General features: G+C 43.8%; 1 protein-coding gene and 1 pseudogene across 1 annotated transcript; both read left to right on the plus strand.

Moving 5' to 3' along the window:
* Positions 1 to 2,312: 2,312 nt before the first annotated feature.
* LOC119333247 lies at positions 2,313 to 2,826 on the plus strand (annotated as a pseudogene).
* Positions 2,497 to 8,569, plus strand: LOC119334473 (bidirectional sugar transporter SWEET6b-like). The gene is made up of 8 exons (XM_037607032.1): positions 2,497 to 2,637; positions 2,728 to 2,900; positions 6,106 to 6,222; positions 6,317 to 6,806; positions 6,908 to 7,124; positions 7,252 to 7,413; positions 7,949 to 8,068; positions 8,182 to 8,569. Exons 4-8 carry the CDS (start codon positions 6,727 to 6,729, stop codon positions 8,341 to 8,343), a joined length of 741 nt encoding a protein of 246 aa, XP_037462929.1. The 5' UTR covers positions 2,497 to 2,637; positions 2,728 to 2,900; positions 6,106 to 6,222; positions 6,317 to 6,726; the 3' UTR covers positions 8,344 to 8,569.
* The last annotated feature ends 9,846 nt before the right edge of the window (positions 8,570 to 18,415 follow it).

The raw sequence follows: 18,415 nt of genomic DNA on the forward strand, positions 1-18,415 counted from the left end.
GAAGTAATAATACAAACATTCATATAGGCATGACTAAACTACATATCAACCAGATTTTTTTCAATCATGAATTCTATAGCCCAACCGTTGCTCCTGCTCTTTTTTCACTCTAAACTCGCTTCACCTTTTGCAATTTTGGAAGAATGTGTAGTCTTTTAACTCTAATATCCAAAATCCTGTATAATATAATGTCCATAACAACACTACGCTAATTAGTCCCTCAATCATATCTAGTGCCACATGATTTCCAACTCTAAAACAATGGCCTCGTCAGCAATCCTTCCTAATGAACCCAAAATAATTTTAAATTATGTAACTCGAGGCAGTGTGAAGCCATATGGAACATCAAGCTGTACACTGAACACCCAACTTGCACATAATGCCTACAACCCAAAGAGTGACAGAAATCTCATCTTACCATGTGCACGATTATAGCAAGTAAATCAATTCAAAGTAGATTCTCTTGGTCAGTACAATCTTGCGTACTGAAATCAAGAAGCCTAGTAATGTGAAATCATGAATAAGTCAATTGAGAAAATCCAGTGTGTACATTGGACATTCTACACATTTTAAGACAGTATGTTGATTAGTGCAAAGCTGGAAGCACAACAAGATTAGAAAAAATCCACACCTTCAAATTTCTTTTGTCCCTACAACAAAAAAATCGTCAACAACTCACCGCCAAAGATGTAGCAACAAAATAGGAAATGCGTAAACAAGATACACAACAGATGTACAAGGCTCTTGTGTTTTATGGTGCCATCATAAAACAATAGGCATTCCCTACTAGATTCTTCTTAATAAGTTTAGATGCATCAAATAATAAATGGCTATCACTACATGAAGTGTAGGAAAGTACTAACTAAAATTATAATAAAAATAGAGATGGTGTCTCATGGCTTGCCAGACAACGCCATATGATGCTACCATCTGCTTTATCAATCATCCAATTGGTAGATGGCATAATTATTTGTGAAACTAATTTAGGATAATTAACAGGCCTCTTGCCACTGAATTCCTTTCTGAATGATTCCCTTTCAGCAGGACCAAATCTGGCTACATAACTTTTGGAAAGCCGAATAGTAATCTCTTCAATAAGAATCTGGAAGTGGTATCTTCATATCTGTTAATACAATCCTTGTGCAGATGTTCCTGACAACATCTTGTACATCAAACACACACAGTTCAACCATCTTGTTCAAATCCTGGCGCTGATCCTCCACGCCCCGAGCACCCGCATGTCCGGCGGTACCGGGTACTCGGCCTCGTAAAGGAGGCGAGCCTCGTCCTCGTGAAGATGGCGGCGGCCGAAGCCGTTCGCCGCCGCGCCGTCGCCTGGGAAGCGCTCGGCCATGGGTGATGAACTGGAGACGGCGAGAGAGAGGAGAGGGGGAACGACGATGGCGAGAGAGTGTGAGATCACCGAGCTCACTGGGGCGCGTCTTATATAGACCGAGGCGCCGCCCGTACGCGTGCTCGCTGTGTGTACGCGTGGCGGGAGAGGGAGGGCGAGGGACGCGCGTCATCCGGCCTTCACTGCGCCGCCTGTGAGGCATCAATGGCGCAGGCTGACCGGCGCGGCAGCGCGGCAGCTTTGGCATTGATTCGCCGCGGGAAACGAGGCGATGAGGACGACGAATGGCCGAGAAGAGAGCCCTGTCGCTGGCGCGGCGGGCCCACGGCTTTTTCGCGCCAAAACAGTTCGCCCGGCGCCCCCGGGCATCCCCCAGCGCGCCGGGTTCGGCCTGGGTCCGCCGGCGCTATTTTCGGCCCAGGCCGGCGAAAATCGGGCTCCTGGGGGCGCGACTGGGCCTATTTTTCGGCGCCGGCGCAAAAAAACGCCTGGGAAGGCCTTCCTGGGGGTGCGGCTGGAGATGCCCTTAATACACCAAATAGATGCAAGAAAACTGAGTGGGAGAAGTAGCTGATTGTCATTATGACTGTATGCATGCAAGTATTAAACATGTTGTTAGTACGAGAAAATATCATTAATTTTGCCTCGATTACCGTCTGGAAATACTTGTCAGATAAATGAATGAATCTATATGTATTTTAGTTCTAGATACATCCATTTTTATCTATTTTCCTGACAAGTATTTTCGGATGGAGGGATTATATTTTTTGGTATAGATATGTCCACGAACCCACGTTTTATCGTAACCACATTTTGCCGTCCAACTTTCTTGGGCCGGGTTATCTAAAAAAATACTTTCTTGGGCTGGATCTAGTCGGAGAAGCCCGGCCGTATATCTGAGTAGAGACGTCCCCCTTAAAAAAAATTGAGTAGAGATGACTGCAGAGCCGTATAGGGGAGCAGTACACGCGGAGCTACCGAGAGCAAGAAGCCGACAGCAAGTGAGCTGAGCGCAGGGGACGGACGCGACGATGCTGGTGGTGGTGACCGCGAGCCCCGGCGGGCCGGAGGCGCTGCAGGTGCATGAGGTCGAGGACCTCCCGACGCCGGGGGACGGCGAGGTGCTTGTCGTTGTCGGGGTGGCCGCCGTCGGCGTCAATCGCGGCGACACGGTCCAGTGGCAGGGCCGGTACCCGCCGCCGGCCGGCGCCTCGCCTTACCCGGGGCTCGAGTGCTCCGGCACCATAGTCGCTCTCGGGGCCGCGCTGGGCCGTCGGTACCAGGTGCCCAGCCTACCCCCATGGTGAATTTGGTGATGGCTGCTGCTGCTCTGAACCTCACTTTTTTTTTTTGCATATGTTGTTGCGTTGCAGGTGTGCGCGCTGCCTGCTTACCGGCGGGGGGTATGCAGAGAAGGTGGTGGTTCCGGCAGGGCAGCTGCTCCCGGTGATGGAGGGGGTGTCGCTGACTGACAGCCGCCAGCTTGCCCGAGGTGGCCTGCCACAATTTTCATGCCACTCACCTCTCCCTCGGTGAATCCTTCCTTGTAAGAAAATCTCTGTTGCTAATTTGTTCTGCATGTGATGATTGCAAACGGCTAGCAATTCACCCCTCTTGCTTCTTCCTTAGAGTGGGACTGACTGGCTGTAAATCTCTTACACTGAGCACCTGAGCTGGAATGTCAGATATCTTTTGTTAGAACAACATGCCTCGACTAACTGAGAAATAGCCAAGTAAAGAGGAATTGTGCTTACTCAAATGGAGTGCAAACTACGTTACCACAGTTACTCATATGCAAAACGTCCTGGACTCCTGGCTGTATTTATTATTCCTGATGATTGGGTATCTCCAATGTATGCAGATCCATGGTGGATCAAGTGGAATCGGTACATTCGCTATACAGAATTCAAAGCACTTTGCAAATGTACACATGAGACATTATTCTTTGTAAGTAACAGTAGCAGCAAAAATTTGCTAGTTCTAAATTTGAAGGTTGCAAGTGTACACATTCAAATACACCGATTCATGTGTTAACGTTGCAGAGACAACATCTCTACTGCTCTAGGAGGCACTTTTGAGTGTCTGCATCAACCTTTAGGAATTGCAGCTGGGCTGCAGAAGAGCTAAATAACAAACCACCAACTCCATATATCTATGTGAAGATAAGTATAATAAGCAGAGACAATTTTTGACATTAGACAATTTTTGACATTTTACATTCATACATCAACACAAATTGATGTATATACTATCGCTGTTATGTAGCCATGGCCATCATACAAAACTACGATGCATAAAAAACTGAGGTTCGTCATTTATATTCCAAGATTTGAGAATAAAAAGACCAATTTACACAAAAGTTCACTGGGATGAATTTATAAAATTAGCTGGGAATTACTACAGTTTGTCTACAATTTATAAAACTGTAGTGCTAAGTTTCATTTTGTTCCAAACAGTGTGCCAATTCACATGGACCAAGCTTATATGTGGTACTTCCAACCCACAAACTAAACAGATTTCTTAGTTCAGATCATACTTTTATGTAGGAAAAGGCTAGGGCGGCCCTTAATTAAGAACCCTAACCAATGCTGCTTTGTTTTTACAACTTTCATTGTTTCTAACATCCAAATCAAACTGTTGTTACACACATGTTTGCTGTATAGATGCACTAAAAAAAAAATCCTACATTTACTTTCTCGAAGAATTGCATTTTTCTGGTTATAAAAATAGGATGAGCAACAACTTTCTTGTCAACATGATTTTTTTTTAGAAAAGAAAGATGACCCCCGGCCTCTGCATCTGGGCGATGCATACAACCACTTTATTAATTATTCTCACAAGACCTTACAAAGACATACGACAGCAAGACTAAAGCCACCGTCTAAGCAACAACTGTCGCTACACCTATCCAATTGATGAAGGGGTGCAGATAGTCTGGGCGTAATACCAAACAGACATCGCAGCCAAACCTAAACATCTAAGACCCGAGGTCCCAACCAGGACGCCTGTCGGGTATGGGGCACCTACCAGTCTGGCGCACTCCTCAACCAGGACGCCTGCCGGGTATGAGCCCGCCGCAGCCACCTGCCACCAATCCATCTTCAGAGATGTACTGTTACATGTACCGTGACAGGTCTCTCTGCCATCGACGCCACCACAGGTCTCTCTGCCATCAACGCCACCACGACGCCCGACAGCGTTGTCCTCCTGCGCGAGTCCATCCTCCCACAGCGAACTCCGAATCTGCACTGCGCCACGTCGTCAAGATCCGTCGCCATCAGTGTGTAGGATGCATCATCGCTCCACCAAAGAATCCGTCCTCTGGTCCCTCGATCACGTGTGTACCTCCAAGAATGACACCCCCAAGGGAGGAACGACACCAGAGCGCCACCGTCATCCGATCATCCGATCTAGGGTTTCCCCCGGAGGCCTTGAACTTCTCCACGGCGATGCCTTCAAGAAGGGAACGACGCAGATAGCGCCGCCACCGCCGGCCTTAGCAGACGACGAAGGCAAGTTTTCACCCAGATCAGTTCGAAGGGATCCAACTCTTGTGCACGGGCCGCCGTCACCACCAGCACCACCAGGCAGAACCCTGGAGCACCGGCAGATCAGCAAGCTGCCGGCACCACCACGTCCAGAAAGCCGGCCACGCCGGGCCGCCGCCATCCCCCACGCCGTCCGGGTCAGAGACGGAGCCGCCGACCACGCACAGGGACCACCGCCGCCTACACATGCCAGAGCGCTGCCGAGAGCCCATCGCCCGCCATCACTTGCCGAGGGCCGCCGCCGCACGCCCCGAGCGGACTCCCACGCACACCAGGGGAAACCGCGAGCGTGAGCCCTGCCGTCGCCCCCAAGCCCGCGTCGGCGCGCCCCGCCTCCAGCGCGCCGCCAACAACCGCCGCGATCCGCCCGCGTCAGATCCAGCGAGTCGTGGGAGAAGAGATCCCGCCGCCGCCGCCGCCGACCGGGCTTTGCCCGGCGGTGCGCCCCGGCGGCGGCGAAGAGGAGAGGTCGTGGGAGGCCCAGCGCCCGCCACCGTTTGCCGAGGGCCGCCGCCGCGCGCCCCGAGCGAACTAGATCCCCGCCACCAACAGCGCCTCCTGTACAGAACTGGCGACCAAGGGAAGCGTGACCCGACCAGGCTGGCCCGCACGTCGAATAGGGGAGGAGGGGAGGCGCCAGATCGCGCGCACCGGCCACCGCAGAAGCCGCCGCCAGCCGTCAACGACCACCGGGATCTCGCCGCCCGCGCCGCCAGGACGCCAGATCCACCGCCCGCACGGCTGCTCGCCGGAGCCTGCCGTTCCTCGCCAAAGGAGCCGCCGCTCCAGATCCGGGACTCCCCACGCAAAGGCAGGGCAGCCGAGGCCCCGCCGCCACCATCCTTGGCGCCCCGGGCTTGCCCGGCGGCTGCCTCAGGCGGCGGCGAGGAAGGGAGGGGGAGGTGAGCCTGGTGGCACGGCTAGGATTCGCCCCCCTTGTCCCAATGCACTCGTAATGCATATATAGTCCCTCCTAATCATTTTGTGTTTGTTTCTTGTCAAGATTCAGATCGAATTTTCGACATCAGACACGTATTTTGTTAATCAGATGCTGAAGGTAAGATCAGGACACAAAAAACATATGGGACTTAATAATTAGCAGTTTCATTTTGATATACTGTGCGGAAACACTTATTTTCCAGGAATCTAGCTTCATGTAAGCATGCAAAGTTGATTTTTTACATCCAATTTGACCAATTGCAGAAAAAATCAATCCTCTCCACTTGAAGGTAGGTGATGCACACAGATTTCTTCTTACCTTGCAAGCACCGTTGGATGAAGACAGTACTGTAGGCATGATCATGATCATGGAGAAGCGCAGTGAGTGCTCAACCCATCTGTACATACGCTGCACTTTATGCCCCCGTGCCGCTGCCATGCTTATCTTGCCTCTAATTGATCTGTCTCACCACAGTGCCGTCTTGCTGTCCCTCCCCGGCTTGCCTCGATCTTGCATGAGAGGTTTATTTGCGTAGGACTGTCGGGGGATAATTGGATCGAGTAGGAGTTGTTACGTGGAAGAGGAGCTAGCTGGGCGATCCTTTGGCTAGGTGACGAGGAAGAAATTGAGACGGCTGGCCGTTGTATGGGAGCACGGCCAGAGATGGAGTTCGATAAGGTCTGCACCTAACCGAGAAGGTTTAGCTACCCATAACAATATCCTTATCGGATATAACTTGGGGAAGGCCAAGGCGTACGCCCTACTATATAAGCTCGGCCACCCACGCCCCAAACAAATCACAACCAACCTTCCTCAAGTCGTTTGTTCCCCCGAGCAATCGAGTTGTGTTCCCGGCGGGCGATCGATCGATCTTGCTGAGCATCATGGTTTCCGCCGACGTGGCCCGCAACATCGTGGGCATCATTGGCAATGTCATCTCCTTCGGCCTCTTCCTCTCCCCTGTGTAAGCCCTCTCCTCCTCCTCCTCTCGGCAATGTATTCATGGATGGAAGGTGGTTGCTAGGGCATGAACCTGACGCTCGTTTTCTGCTTGTGCGTACGCAGGCCGACGTTCTGGCGTATCTACAAGGCCAAGGACGTGGAGGAGTTCAAGCCGGACCCCTACCTGGCGACGCTCATGAACTGCCTGCTCTGGTTCTTCTACGGGCTCCCTATCGTCCACCCCAACAGCACCCTCGTCCTCACCATCAACGGCATCGGCCTCGTCATCGAGGGCGCCTACATCATCATGTTCATCATCTATGCGGCCAAGAACACAAGGGTACGTACTTGCAACCCTCCTAATGCCCCCTCATCCGGCCTACTGTCTCTTTTCGGCGTTAGTTTCTGTACAGAAGATCCTCCTGCATGCCCCTAACCCATGCCATGTGCCTGTGCTGTGCGTGCAGTGGAAGATGCTCGGCGTGCTCGCCATCGAGGCGGCGTTCATGGCTGCCGTGGTTGCCGGTGTGCTCGTCGGCGCCCACACCCATGAGAAGCGCTCCATGATCGTAGGCATCCTCTGCGTCATCTTCGGCTCCATCATGTACGCCTCCCCGCTCACCATCATGGTACGTACACCACCCCAACTTATGGATTGTCGACCCGCGATCTTTGATAACCGCTTTAACTTGTTAGTTCAGGTGGCTAATTAATCTGCGTTGTGCACGTATGGTGTGGTAATGATGTGTTGTCTAGAAAAATACCTTCCTACAATTTATTTTTAAAATTCTAGTAGATGCTTTTGGCAGATCTCAATTTGATAAGTAGCACACCTTGTTTGTTGTTGATTCTGCTTGAAAATCTGTGTCCGTCTAAAAGATGCACCCACCTTTCATGTTTTAACGTTCGTGCCAAAACCCTGTTCAAAAGAAGTTTGAATTGACTTGTTCACCTCTCACGCACCCAAGTTCTTCTACAATATGCTACATCATATATTTTTAATCAAAAAAACCTACGGTTTATTTCTATCTCAAAGGTAAACTTCCTTTACAGGGTGAATTACTAGCTCAGGCTAATTGTTAATGACTGACGCTGAGTGTACTAAATACATTATTACTCAAAAAATTAAGATGAAAGTAGTAATATTGTACTGCTTATTTGCAGGGTAAAGTGATCAGGACCAAGAGTGTGGAGTACATGCCGTTCTTCCTGTCGCTGGTAAACTTCCTCAACGGTCTCTGCTGGATGGGCTATGCGCTCATCAAGTTTGACATCTACATCACGGTATGTACATAGACATTGGATAAAAAAAAGTCACAAACCCATCCAGACTTACAATCAAGAATTCCTCAGCGTGGTTCGATCTAACTGTTATGTCCTCTTTAAATTCTGTGCAGATCCCCAATGCCCTCGGTACAATCTTTGGCCTCATCCAGCTGATCCTATACGGGTACTACTACAGATCGACCCCCAAGAAGGGCAAAATCGTCGAACTGCCCACCGTCCTCACCAAAAACGCCGTTACCAGTGGCGACCTCTCGGTCACCATTGAGAAATAAGCTTGGCGTTGTTTTTAGCCCTAAAGATTTTGAGTAGTTAATACCGGATGATACCAACAGGTCTGATTGTTAATTAGTAGTACTTTTTGTTAGCTAGTAGAGTCTGAGATTGCCTTTAATTTTGTGAACAATTGTCGTCTGTCCGAGACTATAGTGCAAATTGCAAGTGTATATATAAATACCAATGCAGCTGAGTTATCCCAGAGATATATTATGACACCACATATGCCTGCCTGTTTTCAATCTGCTCTTACGTGATGATTCAATTGATTTGTAAATTACAGTGTGTGATGGCTTTGTTAAATTATTTTATTCAATATCAACGATGTGTTTGTATTATGTTTCGGGCAAGGTCCTCTTTTGTTTTCTGCACAAAAACACCCAAAGGGCATCTTATTGGTGATGCAACTTGAACCTGGTGTGAGCGAAAACGACAGACTTAACCTAATTACCGGTTCAGTTGGATGGCTCTTTTCCCGTGAGGCTGCCTTGTTGCCACGTCGACCTCTTTTTTGCGGGGAAGTATGACGCTTTGAGTCCATGCTAGAAATATTTTTCTGAATCTTATAACATGTAATTGTTTGTCACATATATTTCAGTAGTGTGTTTGATCGCATGGTGTCTACTATATAGACAAACTTTTTCGTCAAGAAAAATGAGTTGAGTATAGGAAGAGCTATGCTCAAATTAGATAGCCCACCAACTTGTGGCTGTAACTAGTAAGAACCCAGACCTTTCCACTAAGGGAAATAAAATAAAATCCAACTTGAATCAACATCCAAACAAGGAGCCCAGTCTAGCTAAACACATCCACGCTAGACCACAGACCGTGTTTTAATATCCAAGAGCAAGGTTTTTTTATGAATTTATTTTCTTTGTATTTGAATGATCTAGAGTCATCTAGCGATCATTACTATATGAAATCTAATTAGATTATTTTTGGTCAATGATCACTTATAATTTGTAAGGTTTTGAACCTGAATCATCATCATGTCCACTAGAATTAGGAAACATGATTCTGGTTGTGCAAAACAAAGGGTGACAGTTGAGGCTCGAACTCAAACGAGTGCCCGTGATAGATATTTAGTGAGACTCCCAACTTGATTATGGAAATCACACTGCAGATGCTAATGTTGATGATGGTGGTGATGATAATACAATAGGAGGTTGAGGCTCATGATGCAGAAATTGATGTCTTGGAGATGATATAGTACGATTATATGATTGAAGATTATATTCCAAGAAATACTAGACGGATGGTCCTTTTTGGTAGAACATGAGGTTCGTTCATTGCTTTGCGATCACATTACCATTTTAGCATAGTATTTGATATATGCCTAAATAAGGTACAAATAAAACAGACTGGAAATTATATAATAAAGTGACAATATGGTTTACGCATATTAATTCTTCTGTTATGTGGATTGTTCAATATTTTGGGCCAGATTTTGGTTTCTACCGGAGGCCCCAAATTTCTGGAGATGGCCCTGCTAAACAGCCGATGAATCCGGCCGAAGACCGATAGCCTTAAGTGAGTTGGTTTCTAGCCCCGCACAGCTCCAAGCACTTCATTTGCCACCTGTTCAATGAGGCTTACTCCCCATGCAATAGATATTTGTTGACCTCCTTTCTCTACAAAAACAACCAATAGTGAATCCAATATCCAATTAGTTTGATCACAACAGACACATCATGGGGGAGAGGACCAGGAAATTTGGGGGAGGGGCGGTTGCTATGGGTGGGATAAGATCGTGGGGAAGATTTTTTGTTTTGTTTTTTACCGACCGCGGGCCATAGGCTAGCAAGGGTAGAAACTTTTGGAAAAGACTGACGGAACTGGTATTTTTGACATAAACACATGAAATATATTTAGGAAATTAGAGTTTCTTTTAGTGTGAATACGTTTCTCGGCCCGTAGGACTATGATTGATACTTGTGGGCCTAAAAGACCAAGGTCGTAACTTGTGGGCCTGAAAGACTAAGATCGTTACTTGTGGGCCTGAACAACGAAGATTGGTATTTGTGGACCAGGATAGTACTTGCGAGGCCAGACAACTAAGGTTGGTACTTGTGGGTCCGGACGACTATGATCGTTATGTGCAAGGTTGGACGACTATGAGTTGTTTCTACGGGAGTACATGGGAACGAGAGCCCCCTAGCAGCCACTTATATACTCAATGAGGCTAGGGTTTATAGAAAGAGAAATCCAATCTAGGGTTGCCGCCGCATCAACTTGGAGGTTAAGTTGGTCGCATGGTATAACATCGTCAGTAGGACCTTGGTTAGGTCTTCAATATTGGCAACTAGGTGGGTGCTTTGGCGGGACAAAAAATCCGACCTTCCCACATGACTCCCCATATCTGATCATAAACAAAGGGTTGGCCATCCAATATTGCAAGCCTACGAATCCCATATATCATCCCATTCAGAAGGGTTTTGATGTAGTCCTCGTAAGCCTGACCTGACATGACATCAGTGCTAGGGGAAGGTTTACTGAGATCCGATCTGACATAGATCTAGGGTCTTCCTGCGAGGTCAGGTCAGTTGTCGGGCACCCGAGCTGCGTCATCGGATCCGGGATTGTGACCAGGTCTGATGTAAGGTTTTCTTACTCGCCCCAATCCTTATCTTAAATCAGCTTTGGGATGGGCATGTCTTGTTGTCCCTCGATCTAGTCTGACACCCAACTCGAGAAGGCCAGATCCCCACGAGAATTCGTGGTATACTCCAAGTTGTCAAATCTCATAACCTAGCCGAGAGCAAGGTTCTCAACCTAGCCTAGATGGCCGGTTGAGTCAGTGAAGAGCATGATGCCCCGAAAACAAAGATCTGGCCTGGTGATACGTCTCCAACGTATCTATAATTTTTGATTGCTCCATGCTATATTATCTACTGTTTTGGACATTATTGGGCTTTATTTTCCACTTTTATATTATTTTTGGGACTAACCTATTAACCGGAGGCCCAGCCCAGAATTGCTGTTTTTTTTGCCTATTTTAGGGTTTCGAAGAAGAGGAATATCAAACGGAGTCCAAACGGAATGAAACCTTCAGAAACGTGATTTTCTCAATGAACAAGACCCGGGAGACTTGGACCTACGTCAAGACACAAAAGAGGAGGCCACGAGGTAGGGGCGTGCCTACCCCCCCAGGCGCGCCCTCCACCCTCGTGGGCCCCATGTTGCTCCACCGACGTACTCCTTCCTCCTATATATACCTACGTGCCCCCAAACAATCAGATACGGAGCCAAAAACCTAATTCCACCACCGCAACTTTCTATATCCACGAGATCCCATCTTGGGGCCTGTTCCGGAGCTCCGCCGGAGGGGGCATCGATCACGGAGGGCTTCTACATCAACACCATAGCCCCTCCGATGAAGTGTGAGTAGTTTACCTCAGACCTACGGGTCCATAGTTATTAGCTAGATGGCTTCTTCTCTCTTTTTGGATCTCAATACAATGTTCTCCCCCTCTCTTGTGGAGAACTATTCGATGCAATCTTCTTTTTGCGGTGTGTTTGTTGAGACCGATGAATTGTGGGTTTATGATCAAGTCTATCTATGAATAATATTTGAATCTTTCTGAATTCTTTTATGTATGATTGGTTATCTTTGCAAGTCTCTTCAAATTATCAGTTTGGTTTGGCCTACTAGATTGATCTTTCTTGCAATGGGAGAAGTGCTTAGCTTTGGGTTCAATCTTGCGGTGTCCTTTCCCAGTGACAGTAGGGGCAGCAAGGCACTTATTGTATTGTTGCCATCGAGGATAACAAGATGGGGTTTTCATCATATTGCATGAGTTTATCCCTCTACATCATGTCATCTTGCTTAAGGTGTCACTCTGTTTTTAACTTAATACGCTAGATGCATGCTGGATAGCGGTCGATGAGTGGAGTAATAGTAGTAGATGCAGGCAGGATTCGGTCTACTTGTCTCGGACGTGATGCCTATATACATGATCATACCTAGATATTCTCATAACTATGCTCAATTCTGTCAATTGCTCAACAGTAATTTGTTCACCCACCGTAGAATACTTATGCTCTCGAGAGAAGCCACTAGTGAAACCTATGGCCCCCGGGTCTATCTTTATCATATTAATCTCCTACTACTTAGTTATTTCCTTTGCTTTTTTACTTTGCCTTTATTTTACTTTGCATCTTTATCACAAAAATACCAAAATTATTATCTTATCATATCTATGAGATCTCACTCTCGTAAGTGGCCTTGTAGGGATTGACAACCCCTATTCGCGTTGGTTGCGAGGATTTATTTGTTTTGTGCAGGTACGAGGGACTCGCGCGTAGCCTCCTACTGGATCGATACCTTGGTTCTCAAAAACTGAGGGAAATACTATCGCTACTTTGCTGCATCATCCCTTCCTCTTCGGGGAAAACCAACGCAATGCTCAAGAGGTAGCAAGAAGGATTTCTGGCGCCGTTGCCGGGGAGGTCTACGCAAAAGTCAACATACCAAGTACCGATCACATACCCTTATCTCCCGCATTACATTATTTGCCATTTGCCTCTCATTTTCCTCTACCCCACTTCACCCTTGCCGTTTTATTCGCCCTCTCTCTCTCTCTATGTTGCATCTCTTTCTCTATTTGCCTCTTTTTGCCCGCTTGTTTTTTGTTTGCTTGTGTGTTAGTTTGCTTGCTTGTCACGATGGCTCAAGATAATAGTAAATTGTGTGACTTCACCAATACCAACAACAATGATTTTATTAGCACTCCGATTGCTCCTCTTACCGATGCTGAATCTTGTGAAATTAATACTGCTTTGCTGAATCTTGTCATGAAAGATCTGTTTTTCAGCCTTCCTAGTGAAGATGCCGCTACCCATCTAAATAGCTTCGTTGATTTGTGTGATATGCAAAAGCAGAAAGATGTGGATAATGATATTGTTAAATTGAAGCTATTTCCTTTTTCACTTAGATATCATGCTAAAGCTTGGTTTTCGTCTTTGCCTAAAAATAGTATTGATTCATGGAATAAGTGCAAAGATGCTTTTATCTCTAAGTATTTTCCTCCCGCTAAGATCATCTCTCTTAGAAACGATATTATGAATTTTAAGCAACTTGATCATGAACATGTTGCACAAGCTTGGGAGAGAATGAAACTAATGATACGTAATTGCCCTACTCATGGTTTAAATTTGTGGATGATTATACAAAAATTTTATGCTGGATTGAATTTTGCTTCTAGAAATCTTTTAGATTCGGCCGCGGGAGGCACTTTTATGGAAATCATTTTAGGAGAAGCTACTAAACTCCTAGATAATATTATGGTTAATTATTCTCAATGGCATACTGAAAGATCTACTCCCTCCGTTTCTTTTTAGTCTGCATATAAGGTTTGGTCAAAGTCAAGCTTTCTAGAGTTTGACTAACTTTATATTAAAAAATATAAACATTCACAATATGAAATCATTATTATCAGATGCACCATGAAACATATTTTCATACTATATAGTTTTAGTATTGTAGATGTTCATATTTTTTTATATAAATTTGGTCAAACTTTGTGTAGTTTGACTTTGACCAAACCTTATATGCAGAGTAAAAAGAAACGGAGGGAGTACTAATAAAAAGGTGCATGCGATAGAAGAAATTAATGTTTTGAGTGAAAAGATGGATGAACTTATGAAATTATTTTCTAATAAGAGTGTTTCTTCTGATCCTAATGATATCCCCTTGTCTACTTTGATTGAGAATAATAATGAATCTATGGATGTGAATTTTGTTGGTAGGAACAATTTTGGTAACAACGCGTATAGAGGAAATTTTAATCCTAGGCCTTATCCTAGTAATCCCTCTAATAATTATGGTAATTCCTACAACAATTCTTATGGAAATTATAATAAGATGCCCTCTGATTTTGAATCTAATATTAAAGAATTTATTACTTTGCAAAAAAATGCTTTGATTGAAGAAAAATTGCTGAAGATTGATGAGTTAGCTAGGAACATTGATACAATTTCTATTGATGTTGATTCTTTGAAACTTAGATCTATTCCACCTAAGCATGATGTCAATGAGTCTCTCAAAGCCATGAGAATTTCCATTGATGAGTGCAAATAAAGAACCGCTAGGATGCGTGCTAAGAAAGATGCCTTTATAAGAGTGTGTTCTTCTAGTTGCTATGAAAATAATGATGAAGATCTAAAAGTTATTGATGTGTCCCGTATTAAATCTTTATTTTGCAATATGAATCTTAATAACGATGGGACTGAATATGATCCACCTTTACCTAGAAGGCATTCCAAGAATTCGGAATTTGTTGATCTTGATGCTAAAATTGATAAAAGTGGGATTGAAGAAATTAAAAACCTAGATGTTGCTAAACCCACTATTATGGATTTCAAGGAATTTAACTATGAAAATTGCTCTTTGATTGATTGTATTTCCTTGTTGCAATCCGTGCTAAATTCTCCTCATGCTTATAGTCAAAATAAAGCGTTTACTAAACATATCGTTGATGCCTTGATGCAATCTTATGAAGAAAAACTTGAATTGGAAGTTTCTATCCTTAGAAAGCTTTATGATGAGTGGGAACCAACTATTAAAATTAAAACTAAATATCATGAATGCTATGCTTTATGTGATTTGGGTGCTAGTGTTTCCACGATTCCAAAGACTTTGTGTGATTTGTTAGGTTTCCGTGATTTTGATGATTGCTCTTTAAACTTGCACCTTGCGGATTCCACTATTAAGAAACCTATGGGAAGAATTAATGATGTTCTTATTGTTGCAAATAGGAATTATGTGCCCATATATTTTATAGTTCTTGACATAGATTGCAATCCTTCATGTCCTATTATTCTTTGTAGACCTTTCCTTAAAATGATTGGTTCAATTATTGATATGAAGGAAGGAAATATTAGATTCCAATTTCCATTAAGGAAAGGCATGGAACACTTTCCTAGAAATAAAATTAAATTACCTTATGAATCTATTATGAGAGCCACTTATGGATTGCCTACCAAAGATGGCAATACCTAGATCTATCCTTGCTTGTTATGCCTAGCTAGGGGCGTTAAACGATAGCGCTTGTTGGGAGGCAACCCAATTTTATTTTTATTCCTTACTTTTTGCTCCTGTTTAGTAATAAATAATTTATCTAGCCTCTGTTTTGGTTGTGTTTTTTGTGTTTAATTAGTGTTTGTGCTAAGTAGAAACGTTGGGAAGACTTGGGGAAAGTCTTGTTACACTTGCTGTAAAAAACAGAAACTTTAGCGCTCACGAGAACTTCTGCCATTTTTATTTGGAAAGTTCTATTTAGTTAATACTTTTTTCAGATGATTAATACATAAATTATTCACGTCAAGAAATTTATTTTAGAATTTTTGAGGTTCCAGATCTTGCGCTAGCTACATATTACTACAGACTGTTCTGTTTTTGACAGATTCTGTTTTTCGTGTGTTGTTTGCTTATTTTGATGAATCTATGGCTAGTAAAATAGTTTATAAACCATATAGAAGTTGGAGTACAGTAGGTATAAGACCAATACGAATAAATAATGAGTTCATTACAGTACCTTGAAGTGGTCTTTTGTTTTCTTTCGCTAACGGAGCTCACGAGATTTTTCTACTTTAAGTTTTGTGTTGTGAAGTTTTCAAGTTTTGGGTAAAGATTTGATGGATTATGGAACAAGGAGTGGCAAGAGCCTAAGCTTGGGGATGCCCATGGCACCCCCAAGACAATCTAAGGACACCTAAAATCCAAATCTTAGGGATGCCCCAGAAGGCATCCCCTCTTTCGTCTACTTCTATCGGTAACTTTACTTGGAGCTATATTTTTATTCTCCACATGATATGTGTTTTGCTTGGAGCGTCTTGTATGATTTGAGTCTTTACTTTTTAGTTTACCACAATCATCCCTTCTGTACACACCTTTTGAGAGAGCCATACATGATTTGGAATTTGTTAGAATACTCTATGTGCTTCGCTTATATCTTTTGAGTTATATAGTTTTGCTCTAGTACTTCACTTATATCTTTTAGAGCACGGTGGTGGATTTGTTTTATAGAAACTATTGATCTCTAATGATTCACTTAGATTATTTTGAGAGTCTTAAATAGCATGGTAATTTGCTTAAAGTCTTAATATGCTTGGTATACAAGATTAATAATAAAACTTTCTTATGAGTGTGTTGAATACTATGAGAAGTTTGATGCTTGATAATTGTTTTGAGATATAAAGATGGTGATATTAAAGTTGTGCTAGTTGAGTAGTTGTGAATTTAAGAAATACTTGTGTTAAAGTTTGTGATTCCCATAGCATGCACGTGAACCATTATGTGATGAAGTCGGAGCATGATTTATTTTTTGATTGTCTTCCTTATGAGTGGCGGTCGGGGACGAGCGATGGTCTTTTCCTACCAATATATCCCCCTAGGAGCATGCGCGTAATACTTTGCTTTCATAACTTGTACATTTTTGCAATAAGTATATGAGTTCTTTATGACTAATGTTGAGTCCATGGATTATACACACTTTTCTCACCCTTCCACCTTTGGTAGCCTCTCTAATACCGCACACCTTTCACCGATATCATACACCCACCATATACCTTCCTTAAATAGCCACCATACCTACCTATTATGGCATTTCCACAGCCATTCCGAGATATATTGCCATGCAACTTTCCATCGTTCCGTTTATTATGACACACTCCATCATTGTCATATTGCTTAGCATGATCATGTCGTTGACATCCTATTTGTGGCAAAGCCACCATTCATAATTCTTTCATACGTGTCAATCTTGATTCATTGCATATCCCGGTATACCGCCGGAGGCATTCATATAGAGTCATATTTTATTCTAAGTATGGAGTTGTAATTGTTGAGTTGTAAGAAAAATAAAAGTGTGATGATCATCATTATTAGAGCATTGTCCCAGTGAGGAAAGGATGATGGAGACTATGATTCTCCCACAAGTCGGTATGAGACTCCGGACGAAAAAAAGAAAGAAAAGAGGCCACAAAAAAGAGAAAAGGCCCAAATAAAAAAATGAGAGAAAAATAGAGAAGGGACAATGTTACTATCCTTTTACTACACTTGTGCTTCAAAGTAGCACCATGATATTCATGATAGAGAGTCTCCTATGTTATCACTTTCATATACTAGTGGGAATTTTTCATTATAGAGCTTGGCTTCTATATTCCAATGATGGGCTTCCTCAAAGTGCCCTAGGTCTTCATGAGCAAACAAGTTGGATGCACACCCACTTAGTTTCTTTTTGAGCTTTTATATACTTATAGCTCTAGTGCATCCGTTGCATGGCAATCCCTACTCACTCACATTGATATCTATTGATGGGCACCTCCATAGCCCGTTGATACGCCTAGTTGATGTGAGACTATCTTCTCCCTTTTTGTCTTTTCCACAACCACCATTCTATTCCACCTATAGTGCTATGTCCATGGCTCACGCTCATGTATTGCGTGAAGATTGAAAAAGTTTTGAGAATGTCAAAAGTATGAAACAATTGCTTGACTTGTCATCGGGGTTGTGCATGATATAAATATTTTGTGTGGTGAAGATGGAGCATAGCCAGACTATATGATTTTTAGGGATAACTTTCTTTGGCCATGCTATTTTGAGAAGACATAATTGCTTTGTTAGTATGCTCAAAGTATTATTATTTTTATGTCAATATTAAACTTTTGTCTTGAATCTTTCAGATCTGAATATTCATACCACAATTAAGAAGAATTACATTAAAATTATGCCAAGTAGCACTCCGCATCAAAAATTCTGTTTTTTTATCATTTACCTACTCGACGACGAGCAGGAATTAAGCTTGGGGATGCACGTATCTATAATTTTTGATTGCTCCATGCTATATTATCTACTGTTTTGGACATTATTGGGCTTTATTTTCCACTTTTATATTATTTTTGGGACTAACCTATTAACCGGAGGCCCAACCCAGAATTGCTGTTTTTTTGCCTATTTTAGGGTTTCAAAGAAAAGGAATATCAAACAGAGTCCAAACGGAACGTGATTTTCTCAACGAACAAGACCCAGGAGACTTGGACCCTACGTCAAGACACAAAAGAGGAGGCCAC

Source organism: Triticum dicoccoides, chromosome 7A (genome assembly GCF_002162155.2).
Source record: "Triticum dicoccoides isolate Atlit2015 ecotype Zavitan chromosome 7A, WEW_v2.0, whole genome shotgun sequence".
Classification (NCBI taxonomy): Eukaryota; Viridiplantae; Streptophyta; class Magnoliopsida; order Poales; family Poaceae; genus Triticum; species Triticum dicoccoides.

Excerpts from the sequence above, each read along its gene's own strand:
- LOC119334473 (XM_037607032.1), top strand. The coding sequence starts at position 6,727 with ATGGTTTCCGCCGACGTGGCCCGCAACATCGTGGGCATCATTGGCAAT. Across the intron at positions 6,807-6,907 it reads GGCCTCTTCCTCTCCCCTGT|GCCGACGTTCTGGCGTATCT; the intron begins GTAAGCCCTCTC and ends GTGCGTACGCAG. Across the intron at positions 8,069-8,181 it reads AGTTTGACATCTACATCACG|ATCCCCAATGCCCTCGGTAC; the intron begins GTATGTACATAG and ends AATTCTGTGCAG.